General features: G+C 39.5%; 1 protein-coding gene across 7 annotated transcripts in view; it reads left to right on the top strand.

Moving 5' to 3' along the window:
• Positions 1–478: 478 nt before the first annotated feature.
• Positions 479–27,263, top strand: part of STAC (SH3 and cysteine rich domain) — a 124,267-nt gene continuing 97,482 nt past the window's right edge. For all 7 annotated transcript variants that reach the window (XM_006905755.3, XM_025039291.1, XM_025039294.1 and 4 more), the window contains exon 1: positions 479–879. In XM_006905755.3, the coding sequence (XP_006905817.1) occupies positions 769–879 (111 nt within the window). In that variant the 5' untranslated portion in view covers positions 479–768. The remainder of the gene's footprint in view (positions 880–27,263) is intronic.

The raw sequence follows: 27,263 nt of genomic DNA on the forward strand, positions 1-27,263 counted from the left end.
CATTTAAATGAGCGAAGGGCTCAGTACATAATTTGCACAACAAAATGAGGACACAAACCCATTGCATTCTCTGTCTACTTTAGTCCAAAGCTGAATGGGGGAAAGCTGAGTGGGGGAGTGTCCTCAAGCCGGGGAACCCCAGCTTCGGTGCCTGATCTCCGTCACTAAACCCTATAAATAACTTAGCTAAGTCATAGTCTCCCTTAGAGTCGCTGTTTCTCAGAGTGAGGAAAAAGGGAGTTGTTGCAGGTGGTTCCTTCTGGCTGAATCATTTCACGGGTATTCTGTTCATTCGGGGTTTCGTCTGAATTTTCACTCTCCCTGCTAAAGAACCACCCTTGACTCCGGGCGGTGCGCGCCCAGAGGCTCTCGCCCGCGCGTCCCCTGCCTGCCCTCGCTACCTCGGCGTTGGACGCGCAGCCCCGCCCCGGAGCCACCTCCCTCCTCCCGCTTTTCCGGGGCGAGCGAGCCCCAGCCCGAGCGCGCTCGCCCGCTGCCTAGTGGCAGTCACGACTGTGCGGTCGCCAGCGAGGTGCCGGCGGGCGCGGCGACGCTGGGCGCACTCTCCCTTGCCCGCGGGACTGCTGGGGAGGTGGGCAGGGCCGGGGTCGGGGCGAGGCCGGCCGAGGGCGCGTTAGCGCCTGGGTGAGGATGGGAATCCCCGGGACCTGGAGCTGAGCGACCAAGCGCGCCACGCGGAGGGCGCGCAGGAGGAAGGCGAGCCTCGCTGTTCCTCCGGGAGCCCAACACCGTTCCCGCGCCGCCACGATGATCCCTCCGAGCGGCGCCCGCGAGGACCGCGTGGATGGGCTGCCCAAGGAGGCGGCGAGCGCCGAGCAGCCGCCCTCGCCTGCATCCACCAGCAGCCAGGAATCCAAGGTACCGCGCGCACTTGCCCCAGGAGAACACAAACTCACTCTCCTTCTCTCCCTCTCTCTGTCCACCTTTGTTTCCTTCCAACTGGCCCTGGCGCCGGAGGCTGAGAAGTGTCTCTAGTTCTCCCACTGTTCAAGGACTATTCCTCCCTTGAGACCTGAGTGTTCGGCAGGACTAGCTGCTAGCGATGCTGGACCACGTTCCTGTGGACCCAGCCTCCTCGCCCTCACAGACCCGAGGCATCGCTGGGCTTCTACCCCGCGAGCACATTCAATTCATATTGACTCTGTGTTCAGAGATCGCTTTCTTGGGTGGTGGTGGCTTGGTTGTTCTCTGCCTGTTTGTGCCCAAACGCATATGGGTATTAGGCGGCTTCTGAAGGCTGAAGAACTACTAGTAAGTAGCCCAGGGCGACTCCTCCAGAAAAGCTAGGGCAGTTGCAGGCCAGCAAAGGTTGTCTGTATCCCAAGGGTCTCAGAGACCTTTTGCTTAACAGGGCTTGCCGCTAACTTCAAAAACTGCTCATTTTAGGGAAACTAGGTGAGGGGAAATGCCACGTTCGCGGCAAAGTTGATGCTCTTCTGCTGGAAGTTAATACTCGAAGAACTTTCATTTGCTTATATGAGAGTTACACTGACACACATACACACAACCAAGCCCGCAGCACTTCTCCTGTCAACTGTTATGCTTCCTCTGAAACTCTCGTGAGTGCCAGGTACATGTGTGGAAATCTTGGAAGAGGATCAAGTAAAATGCCGCTGCTAGCAGTGAGATGCCAAATCGCATCTCAGCCTGGAGCGAAGACCGAAACATGGAGTCTGTAGTTACACAGGTTTTTATTTTTTCTAAGTGCAGGGTTCCTGGCTCTTTATGCAGATCTCTTTACGAGTTGCCCAAGCACCTTTGGAATGGGGGCGGTGGGGAGGCGGGGAGCAGTCCTGTGTAGGAGTGAAGGAAAGGAGCAGTGTTGGCTTGGGGAGCAGGTCAGATGGGGCAAGGAAAAGTCCTCTCTCTGCCTCCCTTCCCACACTCCCATGGAAGCCACTGACACATCAGCAGGATCAAAATCACAGCTAAATGTCTGTCAGTTTAAGTGACGGCTGAGCACTGTACATATTCCAGTCTCCGGAAGTTAACCATCCAAGATGGTATCAAGACAGAGAGCTTTGCGTTATTCTTATTTTAATTTAATATTTTTCTGATAAAAGGCTGACCTGGGTCATGCATGTCAACTTTTCTAAAACTCGATTGGAAATATGGGCAAAATCCTCACTTTCTAGAGTCATTCTACAGAACATGTGAGATGACCTAAAGTCTACCCCTGTATAGAATAAGGAATCAATGAATGTTCATCCTTTTTCTACCCGAGAAAAGGAGATGGGATCCATCTCATCGCAAATGATCCACTCCAAAGCAGCTGCACAACCCACACACGTGTACCACTTCTTCTCTGACCAGAAGTTTCTAGGAGTCTCATCTTTGTCCATTCTTGGCCATCAGTCAGTCACCTAAGCGACATAGGCTAGTGGCTGTTTCAAAGGTGGTCTAGAACACTATAAATGAATGTAGCTAAACTCAGGAGTGAAACTGGCCTGTTTGAATTGGGCCTGTTGCTCTGCATAGGTGTGTTCTGGAAAAGGCTTTGCATTTGGGTAATACAGCAGCATGGGGCAAACACACCGTGTGTTTGCTATTTTTAGATATCCCAATGTAAATTCTTTGGTAAGCCCTAAATTATATATTTAATACCCGTAACTATCCACTCATTTATCTGACTTATGGTTTCAAATTTGTACATGTCGATTTTTCTCAAAGGGATCTACATGCCTGAAGTGTGTTTATACATTCCTAAATATGTTGCCACGGCTTAGGTGTTCTTAATCAGTGAGATGGGCTGGGCAGGGGGGTGGGGTGGGGGGGGAGCGGGCATAAACCCCTGGAAACTAAATACAAAATAGTGTGCCTGAATGAATTTTTCTTGGCATGGCATTTGTGATATTCTCCACACCCCTCCAAAAGGCTAACCTGCTGGTGTGGAGGAATGTGTGGTGAGGAGGCAGGATGGCACGGAGCAGAAGCAGAGGAAGGCTGTGAAATGCCACATTTGAAGGCTCGTTGGCATTGATAAGAATCTTCCTGTAGATGAGAGCCTGGTGAAGAAAATGTGAGCATCATGTTAGCAATCTTTCCATCTTACTCTCTTCTTAAGCGGTTTGTTTGTCAAAATACTGTATGGGACAAGCATGGTTTAGGCCCCTCAGGGCATCAACATTTTTCAAGACTTTAAAAAGTCCTTTTTAAAAAAATTTTTTTCTCTGATTATAAGAGTAAAAACTTCTTTTTGTAGAATTTTGAAAAGTCTGGACAAAAATAAAGAAAAATCGTCACCCATTGGTCACAATGAAGAGGCAACAACTGATAATATTTTGACCTATATCTTTAGGGGTTTTTTTTTTTCATCTATTTTTATATTTACACAGTTGAGGGAACGATGGGGAACATCTACTGAGTACTTGTCATATGTCAAGCACAACTGGACGCTTCGCAATAACCCTATGAGGGAGATTGTACTATTATGTCCATTTTATGGATAAAGAAACAGAAGTTCAGACAGGTTAGGTTACCTACCCAGGAGCACATAGTTGAGCGATAACGAGGACAGGGACCCAGGCAGCATGGCTGTGGAATACTAGTTCTCAACCACAATGCAACTGTCTCTCAGACTTGTGCACTCTTTTAAACCTCTCATTTCACCTAACGTCTTAACTAAGTACTTTTCATGCCACTAAAGTCATTTGCAACTGTTTTTTTGGTCTTCCCATCTTAAGAAATATTTGAAAATAAATTGAGCCACATTATCATGCAAAATGATTTAAACACAATTCTTGTTCAGCTTCTTTGCATTTGATTTTGCTACCCTCTCCCCAAAAGTATATTTATGGAAGTATTTAAATGGAATATCACAAAATCATCTGGAAAAATGGGACCGCAACAAACCCTTTAGTCAGAGGGTCCGTTAGAAGAAGAATGATGATGATTCAATGACCTGAGTAAATGAAATATTTCCAGAGGTCCATTTTCTTTGCAGAGTATTTGTAATGCAAAATCATAGACTATTAGAATGGGGGACACTAGGTATCAATTATTCCAAGTCTTTTCTTAAATTACGTATAATTTTTATTTTGCGAATTTATTTTATGATGGAAAATTTCAACATACACAAAAATAGAGAAAAGAGTAGCAAAAACCATCATGTACCTCATCACCTGGTTTCACCAATTGTCAATTCATGGGCCATTTTCTTTTATCTATTACCCCGCCACCACCCACCCTTCCCCACACATATTGGATCATTTTAATGCAAATTCCATCCATAACTATTTCAGGTTTTATCTCTAAAAGATAAGGATTCTTTCTGTAAACATGACTACAGTCCCATTATCACATATTCCAGGTCTTTAAATCAAAGGTCAATGTATTCTTTGGAGGTCCACAAAAGGTCCTTTGAAGGTCTGTGAACAACCAGGACATGGAAAATTGTGCACATACATGCATTATGTGCATCATCCGGGGAAAGGGTCATTAGCTTTTATCAGATCAATAAAGTGTCTGTAACCTTTAAAGTTAATTTAAATACCCCATCTCTTTTTTTCTCTCTCTCTCTTGAGTCAATTCAGGCCCAGAGAGAGGCAGTGACTTGCCTAAGATCACACAGATAGTTACTGGCAATACTCCAAAGAACCCTGTCTTGAACTTTGGATACCTTAGTACAATTTCCTCAGAGCAAATTTCTGTAAGCACAAGGGGTAATGTAATTTATGTGGTTTTCTTTTTCATAAAATTAGTCGAGTTGAAAGAGTTTGAAAGCCACTGATGAACCTCACCCCATCTTTCCACTAACTATTCCAGAAAGACCACGAACTATTTCATTTTCTGAGTGCCTGACAGATACCACTGAATACTAACAAAAAAATTCACATTTCAGCATCCCTTATTTCAATGAATGTCTTTTCTCCTACTGACTTATTGACAGCATATAAATCTTATTAGAGCCTAATAGAAAGATTTGGTTTAGATGCCCTTTGCCATCACTTAAATGACCCAAGGTCACATTTTGATAATGTAAAGGGATTATGAGTTTTAAGGTCAAATAGACAAGAGTTCACATCTCTTCTCATCGGTTGCCACCCTTGTGACCATGGGCAAGTTGCCTAACCTCTCTGAGCCTCAGCTTCCCAATCTCTAGATTGGAGATGCTAATACCCAATTGGTGATTTTTTGTAAGGCCTGAGAATATATAAAACACTCAATATGTTGTAAGCCTTTTTGAGCATAAAACATTACTTTCTCTTCCTCCTTCAAATTAGATGACTTCTGTCACTAGCCAACCCCCAATATCATCACTGGAAGAATTTCAGTAATCAGAACTGGCATTCCAATAGTATAAGTAAGTTTTCTTCCCTGTGGATTTTTAGTTAGGCTATTGATTGCAGTGAGATTTTATCTTAGTCATTTTGCATCCCTAAGAAAGATAAGCCATAGACTCACCAATATATTACTTCAATTTTGAAAGGTAATATAAGCCACTCAATGCCCTGTTGGAACCATGGACCAATGTGCCCTTTCAATCTTGGATGGTCCTCTCTGAACTTGGACCATCCAAGCCAGGGAGAAGAAATCCCTAGCCATAAGGACATGCCCTGCATCTCCCAGAAGAGTTTCTGTGACATCAATCAGTAGCTATTTGTTGAGGGCCTATTTTGTGCCCAGTGCATTTCATACACATATATGAAGCTATTGCTATCGATAAGGAATTTAACTTCTATTCAAGGGAGGAAATGAAAGAACATGTAACCTTGGCGCTGCATTCTCATCGCTTGGGAAGTCCAGGCCATAGGTTTGATCTGCTAAATTGAAATCAGAGAGTGAAGTTCCCAGGCATCAATATTTTTTTCAATGCTTTCTTAGTGATTTTATTGAACAGCCAAGTTTGAGAAACACTGGTCTAGACTATAAAGATTGTAGGATGTCAAAAAAAGCAAGATCCTTTCCCTTCCAACCTAGTATGAAGGCATCATTTGTATTTACTTTCTTTTTTTTTCTTCATTTCCCATTTATACTTCAATCCAAAAATGGCTCTGACAAAGGTGACCTGCTGTTATCTTCTACGTTGCCAAGGAATTTTAAGCATTACTCAGATGCAACTGAATTGACAAGGCTGACTAAGTCTTATTAAGTTATTTTCATGATTATAAAAGTAATAGGTACTCAATGTAGAAAACCAGAAAGCACATTAAAACATAAAAGAAAAAATCGTTTATCACACTAACGCCAGACATAAGGATGATTAAATTTTGCTGTATTTCTTCTGTATACATTTTCACTTTTACATACATGCACATTGGTAACAGAATTGGAATAGTGTATAAAAAAATGCACGGAGTGCTTTTTTTCCCACCTAATGTTATACATAAACAGGTTCCCATAGTCTTAGATAATAGCATGAAAATTAAAAATGGTACAATATTCTATTTTGTTATTTTACCACATCTATTTTATCAATCACTCCTGATTGCATATTTAGGTTCTTTCCAGCTTTCACTAAATGAAAATATTAAAATGTACGTTCTGACTCATAAATATTTTTATATATTTCTGCTTACTTTCATGGAAAGTAGAATCACTAGGTCTGGATGTAAACACCTCCTAAAGTCTTTTATTGTCATTGACACAGTGCCCTCAAAAAAGGTTATATCATAGCTTTTTTTCTTAGTAAACCTTTTATTGAAGTATGATATCATGCCAAAAGTACACACATTATAGATTAGAGCTTAATAAACTTTCAAAAAATAAACACTTGATCTATAGATAACCGCCACATAGATCAAGAAATAAACTGTTACCAACACCTCAGAATCTCCCTTATACTCCCTTCTGTTACTACTTTCCAAAGGTAATGATATCCTGAATTCTAATGACATAGATCAATTTTGTCTACTTTTGAACTTTTTAGAAATGGAACCATACAGTGTGTATGTACCCTTTTATGCCTGGCTTCTTTCACTTAGCATTATGTTGTGAGATTCATCTATGCCACTGCATTTTTCATTTTTTATTGCTATATAGCAATCCAGTATATGAATAGACCACAATTTATTTACTCTACTGATGGTAGATATTTGGATTGTTTCTTGGTTTTGGCTACTATAAGTAGTAATGCTCTGAACATTCTTGTACATGTCCTTTGTGGCACATATGAAGCACTTATATGGGGTTTATACCTTGGGGCAACATTGCTGGGTTACAGGATATACATATATTCGGCTTTAGTAGATACTGTCAACTTTCTGAAGTAGCTATATCAATTCATACTCCCACCAGCAATGTATAAGAGTTCGATCTGCTTCTCATCCTCCCAACACTTGTAATTGTCTGTCTTTCTTATTTTAGCCATTCTTATAGGTGATGAATGGTATCATGCTATAGTTATATTTTCTCAATTACTAATGAGGTTAGCAGTTTTTATGCTTATTGTCACTTCAATATCCTCTTTTGTGAAGCCTTTTGTCTATTTTTCTGTTAGGCTATCTTTTCTTTTTTAATTTGTAGGATTTTTTTTTTACATAGCCTGGCTACAACTGCTTTCAGAGACAAGTGTATTGCAAATATCTTCTCCTACTCTGTGGTTTACCTCTTCTTTTCTTAACAGAAATTCTTAATTTAATGTCGTCAGCTTAATAATTTTCCACCTTATGGTTGTTAGTGCTTTTGTATTCTGCTTCTGAAATCTTTGCCTACTCCCAAAGGCATGAAGTTATTATTTCTTAGAAATCTTATTGTTTTACCTTCCACACATAGGTCTATAATCCATTTGGAATTGGGTTTTTGATATAGTGTTAGGTAGGGGTCAAGATTCATTACTGCATTGCACCACCAACTTTGCCATAAATCAGGTGACTACATATCTGATTTATATGGAGAATTCTATTCTGCCCTACTGGTCTATGTGTCTATCCAGAACCAATACAGCACTGTCTTAAATGTAAAGGCTTTATTAAAAAGTTTTGCTATCTGGCAGAGTAAGACTTCTAGTTTTGCTTTGCTTTTTTAAAACTGTTTTGGTTATTTTAGAATTAGCTAATCATTTTCCACATAAACACCTGCTAAGATTTTGATTGGGGTTGCAGTAAATCTATAAATCCATTGGGAGAGAATGGACATATTTATAGTATAAATTCTTCCAATAGTATGTCCCACTCCAGAGTGTTTGCTTCTGCCACGTATCTGTGGACATCAGTAGCTGATAACCTAATTTTATGTTACTTTTGCATTAGGGGGCTACATAGACCAAAATTTAAGAAGTCAGGTCTGTGATTATAAATTCCAAAGGAAATATTTATTTATGTATCTATTTATCTATTTACTTACTTACTTACTTACTTAATTTCTCTATTTCTCTATCTACCTGTATCTATGTTAAGATTTCTTTATCATCAACCTGAGTTGGTGAGAAATTTGTTTCTAGTTTATTCTTTCTTTCTTTTTCAGATCTCCACTCCATGTAAGCATCAAAATCCAATCTCCCTATGTTTATTTTCATTTGTGGTACAATATACATAAAATGTGCTATTTTAATCATTTTTTTATTGTCTCTCTGCTCTATAATTCAATTCATGGAATTGCTAAAAAAGTAGACATTTCTATCTAAAACATTTTAACCACTTTTAAATGTACAATCCTGTGGCATTAAATACATTCACATTGCTGTGCAAGGAACACCACTAGCCATCTCCAGAACTTCTTTCCAGAATGAAACTCTGTATCCATTAAATATTCTTTCCATCCTGTTCCATAATCACCATCCTATTTTCTGTCTCTATGGATTTGACTACTCCAGATACCTCATCTAAGAGAACTCATACAATATTTGTCCCTTTGCAACTGGCTTATTTCACTTAATATAAATCTTCAAGGTCCACCCATGTTGTAGTACATGTCAGAAGTTCCTTCCTTTTAAAAGCTAAATAATAGTCCATTGTATGCATATAATACCTTTTGTTTATCTATTCATCCTTCAGCAGACACTTGGCTTGCTTCCACCTTTTAGCTATTGTGAATAACGTTGCTATGAACTTGGGCATACAAATATCTGTTTAAGTCTCTGCTTCCATTTTGGCAGGCTATATAGCCAGAAGTGGAATTGTTGGATTATATGGTAATTCTATGTTTAATTTTTTGAGGAATCGTCATATTGTTTTCCACAATGACTGTACTATTTTAGATTCCCACCAGCAATGTACAAATGTTCTAATTCCTCCACATCCTCACCAACACTTATTATTTTTTGTTTTTTAGATCCTATTGGGTGTGAAATGGTATCTCTTGATTTTATTTGCATTTCTCTAATGATTAGTAATGTTGAGCATCCTTTCATCTGCTTATTGGTCATTCGTATATCTTCTCAGGAGAAATGTCCATTCGAGCCTTTGCCTGTTTTTTCTAATTGTGTTGTTTTTCTTCTTGCTGAGTTGTATTATCATAGCCTTTTAAATCAGCATATTTAAACAAGAAATATGTGTTAAGTTTTCTTATTGTTTTCATTATATTTATTCACTAGAGGATTATTTTTTACATTTTAAAAATCGTCTTTTTTCTTTTGCGAATTATCTATTCGTGTCTTTGTACATTTTAATAGAGCACTCATTCATTTCCTATTGATTTTTAGAATTCTTTATAAATATTAAAACCTTGATTTTTCCTATATATATTGCTAACATTTTCCCAAATTGAAATTTGTTTTTGATTTTATTACATTTTCAACATAGATTTTTTTTTTATGTTGTTAAGTATCGCAAATCTATTCAGCTATGGTATCTTTTTTCCATTTATATTTAGAAAGGTTTTCACCATGCTAGGAACAGATTAAATATTAATCTTTATGTTTTTCTAGATCCTTAAAATATATTTTTTACTTTTAGCACTTTAATCCAGATAGAATTTATGTCGATATGTGGTACGAAAGAAATCTAATTTTTCCAAATGATTAATAAGCATTTCTAAAATTGTTTGTTGAATAATTCATTCTATTTTTCAGTAACCTGAAATATTACACTTATTATGTAATAAATGGTAATATGTACTAGGTTCTCTTTTAGAGTCATCTGGTGTATTCTAATGAATTTTGCTATGTTTTATTACTATACTATACTTTGACATTACTATCATAATGTTTTAATTATTATAGTTTTATAATAGACTGATAATTGATAATACAAGTACCCTCCTAGGAGTTTCATTATTTATTTATTTATTTATTTATTTATTTATTTATTTAGCTGTACTCATCTTTTTTTTGTTTTCCTACCAAGTTATAAAAATGTCATTTCAAAAGCAATTGCATGAAACTTTTAAGATCATTTCAGTGAAATCTTTACAAATAATGAGATTTCTCACCCAAGAACAGAGTACATATCTTTAGTTAGTAAATGAAATATCTTTTATGCCACTCATAAATGCTTGGCAATTTTCTTCAGATATTTCCTGCCCAATTCTCTGTTAGCTCTTTCCTAGGTATTATGTATTCTGGGTTACTATAAAAAATTATATATTTTACATTTTCTAACTGGTGACAGCTGACTTATAAGAAATTTATTTTATATTAATTTTGTAATCTGAGATCATTTAGATTCCATTTATTATTTATTACTAAAGAAATACAGTGTTGCTTACTGGTTCAGAGCTCAGGCTCTGGAGTCAGATACAGCTGTGTTCAAATCCCACTGTGCCACTTTGGGATGCCACTTAACGAGCTTCCTTGTCTTTTCCTTTCTTGAGTGTCACTGTTCTTTCTTAAAGTGAGCGTAATTATGCCCTCAGCAGCAGCATCATTAGAGTTAAATTAATCAGTGTATGCTAAGTGCTTAACACAGTGCCTGGAACATAGTAAGTAAATGTTAGCTATTACTATTATATTATCATGATATCTACAATAATAATTTGCCTCTAATTCTCTCTTTTGGGTGGGGGGAGGAAGTAGGATAGGTAGGAAGAGGTGTTTATTGTTTTAGAACTCCCAAAATATGGTAAATATTAGTGGAGGTACTGAGCTGGTACCTGACTCACTTTAAATATCACTGATATTTTGTTACGTGTTCACTGTCTATAGTGTATATTCTACAGTGTTGGAGCTGGGGGATGGCCTCAGCTCTCTTGTATCTCAAGCCACTCAAATCCACTGCAAATTTACACATTCGGCCTGAGAAACATAAGGTGGTGCTTTGCAAATTTAACTTCAAGACAAATCCATTTCTGACTAAACCATTCCTTAAGATCCCTTTCTACAGAAAATCCAGACTTCCCACTCATATTGCAATTAAACTGAGACAGAGTTTTTCTTGTGTGAAAGACGGGTAATGTTCTTAGCTTACTAAGAATTTCCATCAGGAATGGATGTGGAACTGTTTCAAATGATTTTTTGGCAAGTATCAAGGTAATCATGTGATTTTTTTTTTTTTTTTGGTCTTTAGCCTCTTTATGTGATGGTTTATATTAATAGATAGCCTAATATTAAACTCTCCTTACATTCCTGGAAAAAAATCTTACTTGGCCATGGGGGTTTTCTTTTAATAAACTGCTGGGTTTTGATTGCCAATACTTTATTATTTTTACATCTATATACATAAGGCAGATTATTCTATAACTGTAACTTTGTGTCCTTAGTTAGATTTTATTTTTAAGGAGATGCCAAGTTTTAAAAAAATGATTTGGGAAGATTCCATAGATTTTTTTGTTTTGTTTTGCTTTTTTTTTTCCTGTGGGACAGTTTATGAACCCAGATATCCTCTCTGAATGTTTGAAAAAAAAAAAAAACTGCCAATAATATCTAAAACTAGCTCCTATTTTAAAATAAGTTGTGAAAACTTTTTCTCCACTTTTTTATTCTACTTTTGTTTTCTAAATTGGTTCAAGTCATGTTCGTTAACTTGTGTTTTGCCAAAAAATTATCCATTTCCTTTAAATCTCTGTAACATCTCTGGATGAGTACTGTAGGTCAGCCCTGGGATCTTCCTTCAGTCTCATCTCATCCTCACTCTAGCAGGATTCCCATGTGCTCCTATTGTATGAACATCTTTTTTTGGTAGTTCTCTATGTTTACATAAGATTAGTTCCTTAAATCTAGATTTGGAATCAGGAGAGTTAAATAGCAGTACTCACATTTGTACCTTACCAAGTGAAAGAACCCCTTGCCCCCTCCTTAAATCTCTCCAATCGTTTGATTCCCTTCCTACTGCTATACCAGGTCCTCTCTGGTCCTACTGGCTGTCGCATCTTCCTCCACCCATTATTCAACTGTCAGTCTTCCCCAGCATTCTATCCTTAACCCTCAGCCTTCCTCATTCTCCATAATATCTCTGGGTTTCTACTGGGACATCTTACCTTTTCTTTTTCTTTCTTTCTTCTTTTTTTTTTTTTCATCCTCTTGCTGATAACTTTCATATCTGAATCTAACACAGACATCACTCTTCTGAGTTCCAGACCAATATATCTAGGTGCCTTTTAGACAACCTGTCTTGATGCCCTCAATACATTTTAAATTCAACCTACCCTCAACTAAATTCATCATTTTCAACTCAATTTTTTTTTTTTATAAGGGAGAGAGGGAGGCTGAATCCAAAGTCTTGGCAAGACTTGGGAAGACGGCATGAGGCTGCCTTCTCAGGAGTCTTCCAGCCCCGATCCACTGACCTGCCCAACCCTATCCCACCATCAGGGGATGCCGTGGTCTTTTCAAGGGCCCCACAGGACACAATGCTGGTTGCTCGACTTGTTCAGTGCTTTATTGAAACAAAACTCTAACAGATGACTCATCAGGGCCTTCAAGCTCAATTCTTCTTGTGTGCTCTTCTTTTTGTGTTCTCATCCTTCAGTGAGCATCATCCAAAGAGTCAACCAAGCCAGAACGCCAGAAATCATCCTCAGTGACCCCCAGGGCACCTGAGAAGAGAGGTTGTTTAGGAGCAGATAGATAAGAGACAAGATATCTGTCAGCCCCCAGAGGTGCTTCATTTATTTAAAAATGAAACTTGTACCTGTTGCCTGTTCTTAATAGCCCACGTAGCTAAAGTTTCAGTCAGTATGTTTTCCTCAGGTCTGTTCTTGGATGTGGCCCTGAGTGATGCTCCAGCTCAGACTGAAGCTGGCCCTTGGGTATGCAGCCCAGGGTTTCCTGGGAGGACCCCTACTACAGGCCGAGTTCAGCCACAGCCTGTGCCCTGCCCAGGGCCACCTGGCATGAGCCAACAAGCAATTTGCAGGTGGCTGCCACCCAAGCTAGGCTTCGAAGTGCTTCAAGAGGCCAAGCCGCAAACTTAAGCCAGCTGCCATTAGTGCCAGGCTTGGGGCTGCTCTTCAAGCCACAAACTTAGGCCAGCTGCCATTAGTGCCAGGCTTGGGGCTGCTCTGCAAGAGGTACAAGGCATGCCGAGGCCAAATACTGCTTTTTGGGGATTTGTGAACCTTTGAGAGATTTTGGAAAAGTGTACAGCAGGCCTAGACAGGCTGTTTGTATGAAAAATCCACTGGAAGCAGCTTGGGTGGGCAAGTTGGGAGGGGCAGGGTCTCTAGGAATCTCCTGTATTAGCCTGGTTGATGGAGCTCAGATATGGTGGCCTCTTGAATCTGCATGCCATGCAGGGGAGGGCTCAACAAAGGAACAATGCTGTCTGCCAGTACTTCTGAAAGAAAGCTGCCCCTCCAGCCTTCACCTTGAAGCCAGACAAATTTGTTCCTCCCCATATGTCCCAGGTGCCTTTCAAGCTGCTGCTCTAGAGCTCAGAGTGGGAGAGTCTCTCAGTGGGTAAGTCCACACACAGAGGCCCCTTAAGAGGAATGTCTGCGACTCCAGCGGCCCCCCGTGTCACTCAGCCACAATCTCTGATGGTTTTCACAGCTAGAAATTGTGGCATCTCCTCTTTCTACACTGGTACCGTGGGCCAGGGAGCCCAGTGTGATGCCTGGAATCCTCACTCTTCCAGAGGTTTCTCCACAGCTGAGATATCCTTTCTGAATCTCAACTGCTGCCCATAGCTGTGAGACCAGCCCATTCCGTGACTCTACCCCACCTACCAGTTTCAAGGTGGCCTCTTCTGTATGTCCCTCGTTGTAGGATTTCTGGTCAGCTAGACTTTAGGTGACTCCCAATTGTCTGTTCTGTAGTTTAGTTGTAATTTTGGTGTGGTTGTGAGAGGAGGCAAGCATAGCATTTACCTACTCCTCCATCTTGACCGGAAGCCAATATTTCTTAATTCTTACTTAAAAGGCGAGTTGATTAAGCTAAGTTGCTGGTTCCATTTGTTTCATTAATACATTTTTACTGGTTTGCTGGAGGTTATTTCCAAAGAACCTCACCTTCCAAATAACATTTTAAAAGATAATTTCCTAAATGTAAGCTTTCATTACTGTTAGTTTCTGTGGAGGAGATTTTTTTATAACTGCTATTCAATTCTATCTTTTCTACTCAGGTATGTAACTTGTAAGTGAAATGATCAAAATAAATGTTTCATGAATAAGTTGCACAAGGCAAAAAAGGGGAGAGGCAAAGGAAAAAAATCCAGCTTACAAAATTAAAACATGCAGTTTACGATTCTTTTGTTGACTATAAGAAAGAACATAATATAAAGCTAGGAGGCTTTATATCAAATCACAGCTTAACCACTGAAGCCTCTCATATCTGCAGATTCTTAATCACTATTGGTCTTTTTTCCAGAAGGAATAACTTCAATCTGGTTCTGATAAGCCTAGCACTCTAGAATTTCATGGATTTTATGAACTTGTCTGAGAAAGCAACATAAATTGTTTCATGTGTGATGTGTTTATTTATTCTTGTGGTTAGAATTATTTTGGCAAACTTCTTTTCATAGACTGCCTATAGGGTGACTTTTAAAGACAGCAGGAAGTAAAAATAAAAACCTGATACTCTAATTTGATCAGCCTGGATTATGCCTCTAGGCTTTGTGGGCTTTGACCAGCCACTGACAATTCTATGCCTTACACAACTCCGCACAAAACTGGGGCACTCATACTCAAATGCTTTAAGAAATACTGGGGAAATTGATAAGAGAAAGGAAGGGGTTAGTGAGCTTTAAAAGGGGTGGAGATAATGCTCAGATCTTAGAGAGTAAGGCAACAAAGTAATAGTGAGTACCTTTTGGAAGCTTTTATGTTCCAGAGCCAGCACTGAATACTTTACTTTCATTGTCTCATCTGTTTAGGCCCTTTCCCGAGTTGACAGATGATAAGTAGCTGATAAGTGTAAAATTCATGTTGTCTGACTCCAAAACCTGGGCTACCATGTTCCACATTCAAATAGATGATAGGTAGGTAAATAGACATAGAAATAGAAACATATAAATAGATACATTATAATAGCTGCTCATCTAATGTCCAATGATCATTTGTCCATGTATTATACAACTATTTGAGAGTGCGTATAAAATATATTTTTGAATCCTAGTGCATAGAAAATATAATGTGAAAGGAACATTTAAGATCATCGCAGATAATGCCATGATTTTAAATTTGAGGAAACTGAGGTCCAGAGAGTTTGAGTTATTCTCTCAATTACACAACAAGCACTATAACTCAAAGCCACAGGTCAGATCATTTAGGCAGTTATATTGGGTTGGGAAGCTTTATGATGACTTCCAAGATGGCCATAGAGAAGTTGGTTGCAAATTTGAGTGTGCATCATAATCACCTAGGGGGCTTGCCAAAACACAGATTACCTAGCCCTACCCCCCCGCACCCCAGAGTTTCTGATCTGGTAGGCAGGAGTGAAGTTTGAGATTTTGCAGTTCTAAAAAGGTTCAGATGATGCTGACACTATTGTACAGAGACCACTCTTTGAGAACCACTACCACTACAGTAACTGCCTATTCTATATGCTTGTGCTACCCATCCTTTTAATTTTTGGCTTTAGCTATCATTGCATACAGGTATTCTCTTGACTCAAAATGGTCTGCATCTTGTATTTATGTAAGGGCTCTGGCTGTAGCCTCTATCAACGCACAGCTGGCCAGAACTAATTCAGCTGGCAAAGAGGGAAGCACCAGGACCATGCTGAGTTGGCCCAGCCTCTCTCTCCCTCCCACATCTTCTGTCTCCTTCCCCAGCTGTGAACTTGGGGAAAGAAGGCAAAGCAGATTGGCTTCATATGGCTGAGATTTACTTGCTCAAACCTCCAGACAACCTTTTGTGTTTATTTTAAAAGAATTAGAAATTAAACCTCAAAAAAAAAATTGCTTTTTTGGCTTGTGAAAACCAATCTCTGTACCCTCTGGAAATAAAGGAGCAGATGGCCAACTGAGGTACATGAAGGAAGCAGGGGGAGCTCCTAGCTATGCATTTCCTTGGGATTTCATATTTAAGGACACATATTAGTCCATGCAATGTACAACATGAGCCCGCCTTTTCCACCATATTCCTGGAGGTTTTCTTATGCTCGAAAAAGGCTCATTCTTTTAAAAATCATTAACAAAAAGGCAGTAAGTTCCATCCCTTCCAAAACCTAGCAGAGAGCTACCTTAAAGACCTGGAGAGAAAATAGTAAGTGTGTCACACTGGAGCTAAAGTTAGAAGGGCTGCAGGGAATTCGAGGAAGCCTCCACTGGCTTCTTTAGGAACCTGGATAGAAATGATGCTGGGAGAGCTGCAGCCACCGACAGCTGGAAGATTCCAGAGCTGCTGCCCTCAGCACCTGGAAAACTGCTTCCTCTTTGTCTACTGGGAGAATAGAAATATGGATTCTTCTATGCATTGTGTCACAGTAAGCAAGGCCAGCTACTTAACTTTGGGGGTCTAGTGCAAAATGAAAGTAGGAGCTCTTTGTGCAAACATTATTAAGAATTTCAAGACAGGAATAGCAGAGAATTAAACCAAATGCAGGGCCTTTCCAAGTGCAAGGCCCTGTGCGACCACACACAGGTCTTGCACCCATGAACCAGCCCTGCACTGGGATCCCACTGCAGAGTCTGGTAGAGCAAGAGAATAGGGAAAGGAGAGGGGACAGACATTTCCCTCGGACTTGCTGTGCCAAGCAATCCACGCACATTATCTCATTTAATCCTCACTTTACAGATGAGGAAACTATAGAGACCAAGTTCAGGAAAGTGAAGAGGTTTGCCGGGGGGCGTGTGGCTGATATGGGTCTACACTGAAATTCCGATTTATTTCTGGTTCTAAGACTCTATTTGTTGGTTGGTTGGTTGGTTGGTTGGTTTTACCTTTTCTACATTCACATTCCTAAAGCAGTAACAGCTCCTAACGCACGTACATCTGTTTTTAAATTTTATTCCCTAGAAGCTCCAAGAAAGAGTAAACATTTAATAAAAAAAAAAAATTTTTAATGAATGAAAAGGATTAATAAATGGTCCAGATCTTGGTTCAATAACGACAACGAGAATTGTGAAAACACAGCAGAAGAGGAAAGAAAGAGATGAATGGAGGGAGAGGAAGAGAGGAAAAGGTGGGGAGAAGAAGGAAAGCTAGAATGTGCTCGCCAGTCACTACATACCGAGTTCCATCCTTATTATATGTAATCCAAAACAACCTTCCCAAACATATCTTGTTTTTATGCCTACTTTACAGATGAGGAGCCCGAAGCTTACAGAGGTTGGTTAACTTGCCCCCACCTCCACCCCCAGTTCCTGTGTAGCTGAGTCTGGGAGCTGAAAACTGCTTGCTCTTGCTTCTCTGTAAGAAAATGATGCAGGCTTTGTGTACTGTGTCAAGCTGACTCTCATAGTCCATCTCGTGGCATGGGTAGTATTTCCCTCCAGTGAAATCGCTTTAGTGCAAATAACTAATAGCAGGTGCCATTTACTGAGTCTCTGTTTACTGGTTGCCTGCTATTCACCTAGGCACTTTAAACCCACTTCTAATCCTTACAACAGTGCCTCTGTGATAGGTTAATATTTGATCTAAACAACAGGTGTGTAAACTGAGGCTAAGAAAGTAACTTGTCCAGGTGAACCATCAGCCCTGATTTAAAAATCATTAAAGAGACGTCATTCAGAATCCAGACCCAGCATAGGTATTTAATTGCCTTTCCTCACAAAACCCACTGATACATCAGAAAATATAATAAAAAGTTACATCAGTAACAGAGTGGGAAAGCAAGATGCCATCGACAAAATTTATAAAGAAATTGTGGAATATTTTAAGCAGAGAGCATTGAAGTAATGGATAAAACAGTTGAAAGAAAACTGTTGTCAAAGATTCTGGAGATACCAGTTACAAACATGAGAGCAGATATTCCCAGAGGAGCTCCAGAGACCTCCCAAGCTAAGTGTCAGCAGGTGCAGAGCAAGGGTGGTCTGAGCAGTTACCCACATGAGTAATTAAGAGCTGTCCCCAGTCAAAGGTCCTGTCATTCCTCCTCATTCCCCAAAGATGCGAAGAGCTAGAAGCACAGGCTCTTGACTGAGGTTTATGCCTCAGGGTTTCTGTCCAAAATATCTAAAGCATTAGCTTAGGAGGTCACCCAGAATGGATTCAGGGGCCAGACAGAGAAGCAGACAGAGCCCAAGGTAATTCCAGACTCCAAAAATCATAACCTAAGGAAAATCATAAACAGAAGGCAGCTCTGCCCAGGAATTAAATACATGAGCATTCAAATTTCAAAGTAAAACCCTCCATACATTGACATTTGTGGGATCTCCACCCTGCCTGCTTGATCCCTACCCATATTATGTTATGTGATAGTGGCTGCCTGTCACCTTTTTCAATTCAGACAGATGCAGGGAGTGGTCTACTCAGCTTTATTTGCAGAGGAAACTCACCCCAGCACCTATGGATGAAGAACCAAGCTAGTTCTTCATCCATAAATATGACCAGACAATGAAACATGAGCAAGGAGGACCAGTGTGCACAAACCAGATAAACCAAACCAGAGAAATAAGAGAGAACACAAGGATTATGACTACATTTTAAAACTTTCTAATGGGTATCTTCAGAGAAATTCAAAGAGTATTGTGATCATATCAAAAGAATCGGTTCCTTTTTTTTTTTTTCTTTTTAAGGACAATCAATGCACAGAAATGAATTTTTGGAAAAATAATATTTCCGAAAATATCAACATGAGGCCCGAAAAAATAGGGTGAATAAATCTGAAGACTGAATCAGTAAAAGGGAAGATCAAGTAGGGTAATCTCCCAAAAGAGATAGCAAAGGAAAGGTACTTTATAAGAGAAAGGTCTGGAGATATTGAAGAAAGAAATAAAAGACCAGTCATCTCCACTAGGAGAAAACAATTGAAATAAAACCGAGGAATATTTAAAGAAAGAAAATAAAAGAAAAAAATTTTTAAGTATTAAAAAGAAAATGAAGAAAATTAATAAAAAATTGAATAGAAGAAATTTCGGTTTATATGTTCAAATTGAAAGGCTCCAATAAATGCTGAGCAATAAGTCAAATATAAGTGTCAAGCTGTAAAAGCAAAAAAATAAATTGATATGAAAAATGAAAATTAAATTGAAACATACGTAAACTATTAGCAGAATCATGATGGAACTTCTAAACTTTAAGAATAGAGAAGAACCCTGAAATAATCCCAGGAATTAAACACACACACACACACACACACACACACACACACACACAATGAGAACCAGAGAAGCATTAGACTGAATAAAAGTCAAGGGTGCTATGGCTTCAGATTCTGAAGGAAAAACATATTCAATTGGAATCCAATACCAAGTCTTTAGGATAACTCTGAAAAAGAAAGTCATAAACATTTCCTGAAAGAGCACAGATATAAATAAAATCCTGGATAAAGCATTTGCAAAGCTATCAGTATATCAAAAAATTAATTTCTCATAACCAAGGAGACTGTACCCCAGAAAAGCAAAGGCAGCAAAACATGAAAAAAACAAAACAAAACAAAACTGTAATCTCCTACTTTGATAGAAACCAGGAGAAAATTGCTTTGACTCCAGTGATGAAGAATCAATTGGAATTCCTGATTATCAAACAGATTCCTGATAAGCTAGGATTTATTTATTTAAGAGTGTCCTCCAGAAAATTGTAGTAGCCACCCGATGTAGCTGTGAATCCTGAGTCCCCATAAAGTAAAGAGCAAGCCAAAGAAGCACACTCTTGCCTGTGTTACTCATCATCACTCTGGAAGTTCCAGGATGAAAAATATAAGCAAGAAGAATAAATATTAGAAATGAAGAGACAAAATCACTATTACTAGCAGTTTATATGGAAGTCCATCTGTTTAATCGATTGAAACTCTAATGACTAGCAAAACAATTCTGTATGTTACAAGCTCAAAATACAAAACACGAAATCTATTCATTGTCTCTACACCAGCAACAACAACGTACCTGGGAATATCTTTAACAAGAAACATGTACATCCAATGTGAAGAAACATGCAGACATTGGGAAAGACAGATAAGGAGAGCTAAATAAATGAAAAGACATGAAATTTTTAGACAAGAAGACTCAATATTTTAAAGATGTCAATCACTCTAAACAATTATGTACACTCAAGTCAATTCCAATCATATAACATCAGGAAATTTTTAAAAAATGAAAATTAGCAAGTCCATTTCACTATTCTTCTCGGGGAATTATCAGCAGGTCACCTAAACCCTTTAACTCATAGTTTCTTAAAATGCACTAGGGTCATTACGACACCTCCTTCAAAGGGTAATTATGAAAATTAAATGAGTAACACATGTGAAACACTTAACAGAACACCAGATTCATAGTAGCACCAGGACACATTAGTTTTTATTACTCTTATTAAGTGTGCTTGTGCATACAAATATATAAAAGATAATGATCACTGTAGCAGCACTTGCAAAAGCAAAAATTAGGACAGCCTCAGATTTTCATCAATATTAGGATGTTTAAGTACAACATACTATTTTCATAGCATGGAAAAATAACAGTAAAATTTGTTATGTATATGTCTATAATCTGATACGGAAAAAACAAGTCACAGAACAAAATGTGTAAGATAATTCATTTATGCAAAAAGTATCGGAATGATAGGTAGGTAGGTAGGTGGATGGATGGATGGATAGATAGAGATAGAAAGTTTTAAGTAAAAGTATGTGTTAGTAAATTCACAGAAATTATTTTGGAATTATGCACACCAAATTGCTACCAATTGTTGTTTGTACAGAGTACTAAGAGTGGTGATAGAAATGATATAAAGTAATTTTCTTTATTACGAGTACGTCTATATCATTTGAAATTATTAAAAAGTCATATATCACTTGCTTATTTATGTAATTATGAAATTGTAAAGCCTGGACAGCATTATAAGGGTCTAGTTGGGCTTGGAGATGCTGGTGCCAAGAGAGCAGCTCATGAGGGTCCTTTGCTTCCTTGTGTGTTCCCACCCACACCCTCCAATCTCCACCCACCTCCCACTTGGCTCTTAAAGCCCCTGTGTATTTAACTGTGACTGCCCTGGTGAAGCCACAGTGCCCACACCTCTGGCCACCAACAGAGAGAATTACGAGCTCCCCAGCTCTGATCGAGGCCCTGTCTGGACCCTCACTGGAGAAGCAACCTCACTGTAATCTATAGGCCTCACCTCATCCTTGTTTAATCCCGAGTGCAAACAGTTCCAGACACCCATCTCCTTTCTAGCTTCTCTCTATTCCAATCTAGTTCTTGTTATCCCTCACTTACTGTGCCAGACTCTGCAAGGTCCTAGCATTCCACTGTGTCCTCTGAAACCTTGAGGCACAGTAACCATACTCTTATATTTTAAGGATCTTCACAGTTCCTGCATCTGGGGACTCCCTGAGGCCAGCCTCTCCCCAAGACACACAGCTCCTTGAAGCCCTCCCCAGTAGAGGCTGCTCCAGGCACAGTACCTCCTACCTCATGCTCAGAAAGTGGAGAAGGGTCCCGCCACCACCTAGAGCTGCCTCTGGCTGTTGCTCCATCCTCAGATGTAGAACTGCTTGCTCTTTCGAGGCCTGGCATGATCTAACCCTTGCCTCCCTCTCGGCCTCATATTTAGCTCATTCCTCACCCACACATCCCACTCCAGCAACTATGAACCACACATGGTTCCCTGAATCCATCGTGTGTTTCTTGCTTCCACAGCTTTGCCCTTGCTCTTTTTTCTGACCAGAAGACTCTTCCACTTCTCCTACTTCTTGCTCCTCCCACTGGCATAGTCCCAGTAGTTCTTTAAGACACCATTTTGTTCCAGAAATCCTCCTTCTCAACCCTCAGCTCCTCCCCCGCTCCCTTCCCCCGCCCCTCCAACCCAGGTAGGCTGGGTTCAATGACTGGCTTTCATCTACTTCGCTGTACAGACTCAGAGATGGAGAATCACATGTGCGGGGTTTACTGAGAAGCACCCTTGAGAACAAACCTTGCGAGGGCCTGAGAAAAGTAGGAGTGAGCAGAGGGAGATGTGAAATTTCAGTGCAGTCACAGCAAAGGCCCCAGCCAATTCCATGGGGAGCTCTGGAGCTAAGGTGGCCCATACGAGTTGTTCCGAACTATGGAAAGATGATGCGGCCTATACCCTCACATCCATCAGGCGTGCCTCACATCCATCACCTTAGGAGAAGCAGATCCCTTCACTAAGAGCCTGTAGCCACCAACGTTCCAGCAGCAGGAGGAATGAGGCAGGTCATCTGTGTTGTGCACCACAGCTTCTGCTATGGGGCACTTCTCCCTGCTCCTATATGCATATTTCTCTGCACTCACCAGGATGTGTTATGTGTCAGTCTTCACCATAAACCAGGGGTCGGCAAACGTTGTGCACCACAGCTTCTGCTATGGGTCACTTCTCCCTGCTCCTATGTGCATATTTCTCTGCACTCACCAGGATGTGTTGTGTCAGTCTTCACCATAAACCAGGGGTCGGCAAACTACAGCCTGCAAGCCAACTACAACCCACTGCCTGTTTTCTAAATTCAAGTTTTATTGGAACACAGCCATGCTTATTTATTTATATATTGTCTATGGCCATTTTCACACTGTAATGCAGAGTTGAGTAGATGTGACAGAGACCATATAGCCCTCAAAACCTAAAATAGTTACTATCTGTCTTTTTACAGGAAGTTTACCAATCCCTTGACTGTTAATTTATATATCATTCCATAACTGGGGCCTAGAAATGGAATTTGGGATGAATTATGAATTCATGTATGAGTAAATGAGTCACATGGACTTGAGTTTGTGATCTTAAGTACATGATTTAACTTCTCTAAGCTTCAAGTTCCTCATCAATAAAGTAGGATTCAAATTACTTCTTCAACATAAGAATATCCAAAGCTGTAGATAATTTTTATGAGTTTATTTAATCCAAACTGATGATGTGCTGGGAAGCAAGATCTCAAATGTTCTCGGGAATGACAGCTGTGCCTTTCTTGTTATACATTTGGAATTAAGGAGAGAAGTAAGGAAGATTGCAAGGAGGTGGGATCAAGAAAGGAGGGGAAATCTCTATGATTGAATTACAGGATAATTAACAAGATTATTTGCTCCCTTGAGGGTAGTCACACCTCCTAGGGGTCTGAAAAAGAGAATTAGTTCTGGCATTTCAAAGATGTGTTTACCTAGATGTACAGGAACAATGGACAGGGCTGACTTAAGGAAAAGGTAAATCTTTTATAGGCCTGGTCTGTGAGGACCCACCGTGACCAGCCCAGTTAGGACTTTACAGTCAGATCACCCAGTGAGGTTGCTTTTCGTCATTGAACTTGTACTTAGCCTCTTTTTTGTTCACACTTTCTTTTCAGGGCATCAGAAACATTAAATAAGAATGCCTATATGGATTACTATTGCATACCTGGTATTTACTATATGTTCACTTACATGAGAGCCAGTGGGTCTATTCATAAAGTTAAATAACATTTTAAGGTTAAAATAATCCGGACTCCTATTTCTCTGAGTACACTAGATGTTAGTGTGCTTGTTTTGTTTAAAAAAAAAATTAGCACCTGGCAGAAATGCAAGGCTTTTCCTACTACATAAATGTGACAGACAGGCCTGATGGTCCTTAGAGGTATCATGCTTTATGTATCTGGCCCAGATTCTAATGAATTGGAGCAAGTCAGATCCCATAAATGAAAAGTGCTATAATTTGGAGGTGACAAGTAATATGTCATTGCTTTTCAAATTCCATTTCATTAGCAGGTACAGCCATGATGTGGGCCAGCCCCAGGAGACCGTCTCTAGGACAAGATTTCCAGAGGAGACAGTCCCTGCACATTTTGTGAGGCGTTTACTGCCATTATAGGAGCAACTTTGTTAATGCCATAGTATTTAGTTAAGATAACATTAGCTGCTATGAACCGCCGAAGTTTAAGATCTTAACCTAAAGAATGAGTTTATTTCTCAGTCATCCAGTGCGTTTACTCGTTTCTATTGCTGCATAGAACAACACATAATTTATTATCTCACAGTTTCTGTGGATCAGGAATCTAGGCACAGGCCAGTGGCTCCTTTGCTTACCATGTTACCAGGATGAAATTGAGGTGTTATCGAGCACTTCATTCTCATCTGAAGTGTGGGATCCTTTTTCAAGCTCACTGGGTGTTGGAAGAAGTCAGTTCTTTGCAGGTATAAGGCCAAGGTCCCCGTTATCTTGCTAACTGTAGGCCTGGGATGTTCTCAGTAGCTGGAGGCCACCTCAGGTCTTTGCCACATGGCTCCCTCCTCTCATTACATGGAAACTTATTTCTTCGAGGCTGACAGAACAGTCTCACTTCAGTCAGCTAGGATGGAGTTTTATATAACATGATAATCGCCAGAGTGATTTTCCCATACCTTTCTTATATAATATAACCTAACCAAGAGCGTGACTATCCCATCATATTCACAGGCTGTGCCCAACTCTAGGAAAGGAAATTATGTGCTCTTGCTCCTTAAGTCCTTTTGTTCTTATTCTTGCAATTCTTACACTTTTTCTCCCCTTCTTCTTCCTCCAATTCCTCTTCTTCTGCCTGCAGCTAATCTAGTCATGCTCCACCAGGGCCTCTGTATGTTTAAGAAACACCGTTCACTGCCTACACCAGAGCCATTTACTCCTCTCTTATAAAATGCTAAGGCTTCTCTGTATAGCCATGTTCTTTAGGAAACATTGTTCTCAGCTTATGCACTAAAGGGTAAATCCTGATTGGTTTGAGATAATCATGGTGGTTTCATTTTCCTCACCAGTGATTGGTTTAGGAAGGACATGTGTTACAGTTTTGACCAATGAGAGGAGGGAAGTCTGATGGCCAGCTTCTGGTAAAGGTTTTCCAGGCTGATAAGAACAGACATAAGAAAAATTGCCATCACTTTTTTGCTGCTGAATATTTTAGACCATGAGGGAAGTCATATGTAAGGTTGAGATGAGAAAGGCAAAGTAGAAGGATGGAAAGAACTCAAGTCCTTCGTGATGTCATACTGCTGCTGAATTAGCCCTCTCTAATGTCTTCCTGCATTATGTCTTGTTATAGGAGTCAATATCCTTATTGTTTAAGCTAGGTTGAATTTGGATTTACTAACACTTGCAATTGTAGGTACATAAGTGATTGTGTGTGAGTGTGTGTGTGTGTGTATCAGTGCAAAATATTGTGGTTTCCTTACTTCATATACTATAGTTGGAAATATTAATAATAATGATGATGACAATGCAGATAATAACAGCAGTAATGTACAGAGAAGCTACCTCTGTCCAGGGAATGCTGTCAAAGTCACCAGCATGAAATTTGCAAAATTCATTGCCCCTGATTTTACTGAATGGCATCCAGGATATAAATATAGATTTGACATATTTCCTGTAGTTTTCCAGATTCAGTGTTCCCCAGTGTCAAGATCCAGAGTAAGTGTGCCAAGACAGAGTTTAGAGAAATCCTTAATGATTTGGTATTAAAATATTGATTGACTGCCTCTTTCCACATCAGGGGAACAAAATGGTCCAACTCAGAATTTAGTTGGTTTATGCATATTAAGGTTGAAAGGAGATAAATAGAATTCATGCTCAGGCTCCATTAGTTTTTGGTCAGCAGTGTTGATTTTTTCAATATAAAATACATTCTAAGTGTTGTTGTACTTTTATTTTGTATTTTATTTTATTTTGTCTTATTATATTGTTCTTATTATTATTGTTATTTGCCATAAACATGCATTCCAGCAGTATTGATGATGTGAAAAGAATGGCCCTTGACAACCCAGAAAGCCAAGTGAACTCTTGGGTTATCATGTCCATCAAAAGTTTAGTTGGGTTATAATGCTGAGAACAATTCACCTGCTTCTACACAATGACTATGACTTGAAAAGTATTTCGTACCCACTCAATTCATTGACATGCATCTAGAGGAAGAAATAGGAAAGGCAAATCACACATTAAATTATCAATGTGAAATATTCCAGGTAAAAGGCTCCATAAAGCCAAACAGAATGAACATTCAACTGGCAGAATCGAGAGAAATCTGTCAGCCTTACATTTCTATTTTATATAAATCCAATAAACAGATGAGGCAAAACTAGGGCATTTTGCAAAACCAGAGAAGAGATTTGTTCATTTTCATCAAGTCGCATTGCTTGGGATAGATTAGCAGTAAGTCCCTAAAAAGAATAGAATTTTTCTTTTCTTTTCTGTATGAAAATGAGAATTGAAGTTAAAGATCATCTGGGGTGGTCTATTTTTAGAGATGTGATTTACTGAGGGCATTTGTCATTCATTCAGGACAGCCAGCCGTGAGCCATGGCAGGCATCGGTCGTAACAGATAGCTCTTGGAAGAAAAAGAAAATAATCTTTCCATTCTTGAAAAGTGTTAAGGAGGGAATGTTATCAAGTCAAAGGCAGGCAAGACAAGCAATGAAGAATTGAGAAAATTAAGACATTTTCTATATAACATATGCATGTATGTGCCATACATGTAGATTTACTACTGTGTTTATGAGTGCATGGGTGGGAAGGTACATGGTCAGTGGGTTATGTGTGTCTGTATTGCATGCTTCGGTGAATTTAATAAATACCAGCTAATATTTATGGGTTGAAACTATGTCCCAGACTCTGTGCTAAAAGCTTTATGGGGATTTTCTCTTTGAATTATCTCAACAACCTATATTTTCCCTTCATGAAGAGGTTAATAGAGCTATTAGGAATCAAAACCAGGATTCAGACCCAGGCAGTTTAACCATTTTGGTCAATCAGCTCCCCAGAGTCCTTTGCCACTGATTACATTACCATACCACAAAACAACCATGTTTATATGTATGTTTGTATTTCTTCATTTGTTTGTTTTAGAAAAAAATCTTTAAGGAGAGCAGTTCTCGCTATTGTCTGCATTAAAATAGAATCAGTACATATTTCAAGCTGAGACAATTAATCAAACAAATAAACCAACCCA

This window comes from Pteropus alecto, unplaced genomic scaffold (assembly GCF_000325575.1).
Source record: "Pteropus alecto unplaced genomic scaffold, ASM32557v1 scaffold10, whole genome shotgun sequence".
Lineage (NCBI taxonomy): Eukaryota > Metazoa > Chordata > Mammalia > Chiroptera > Pteropodidae > Pteropus > Pteropus alecto.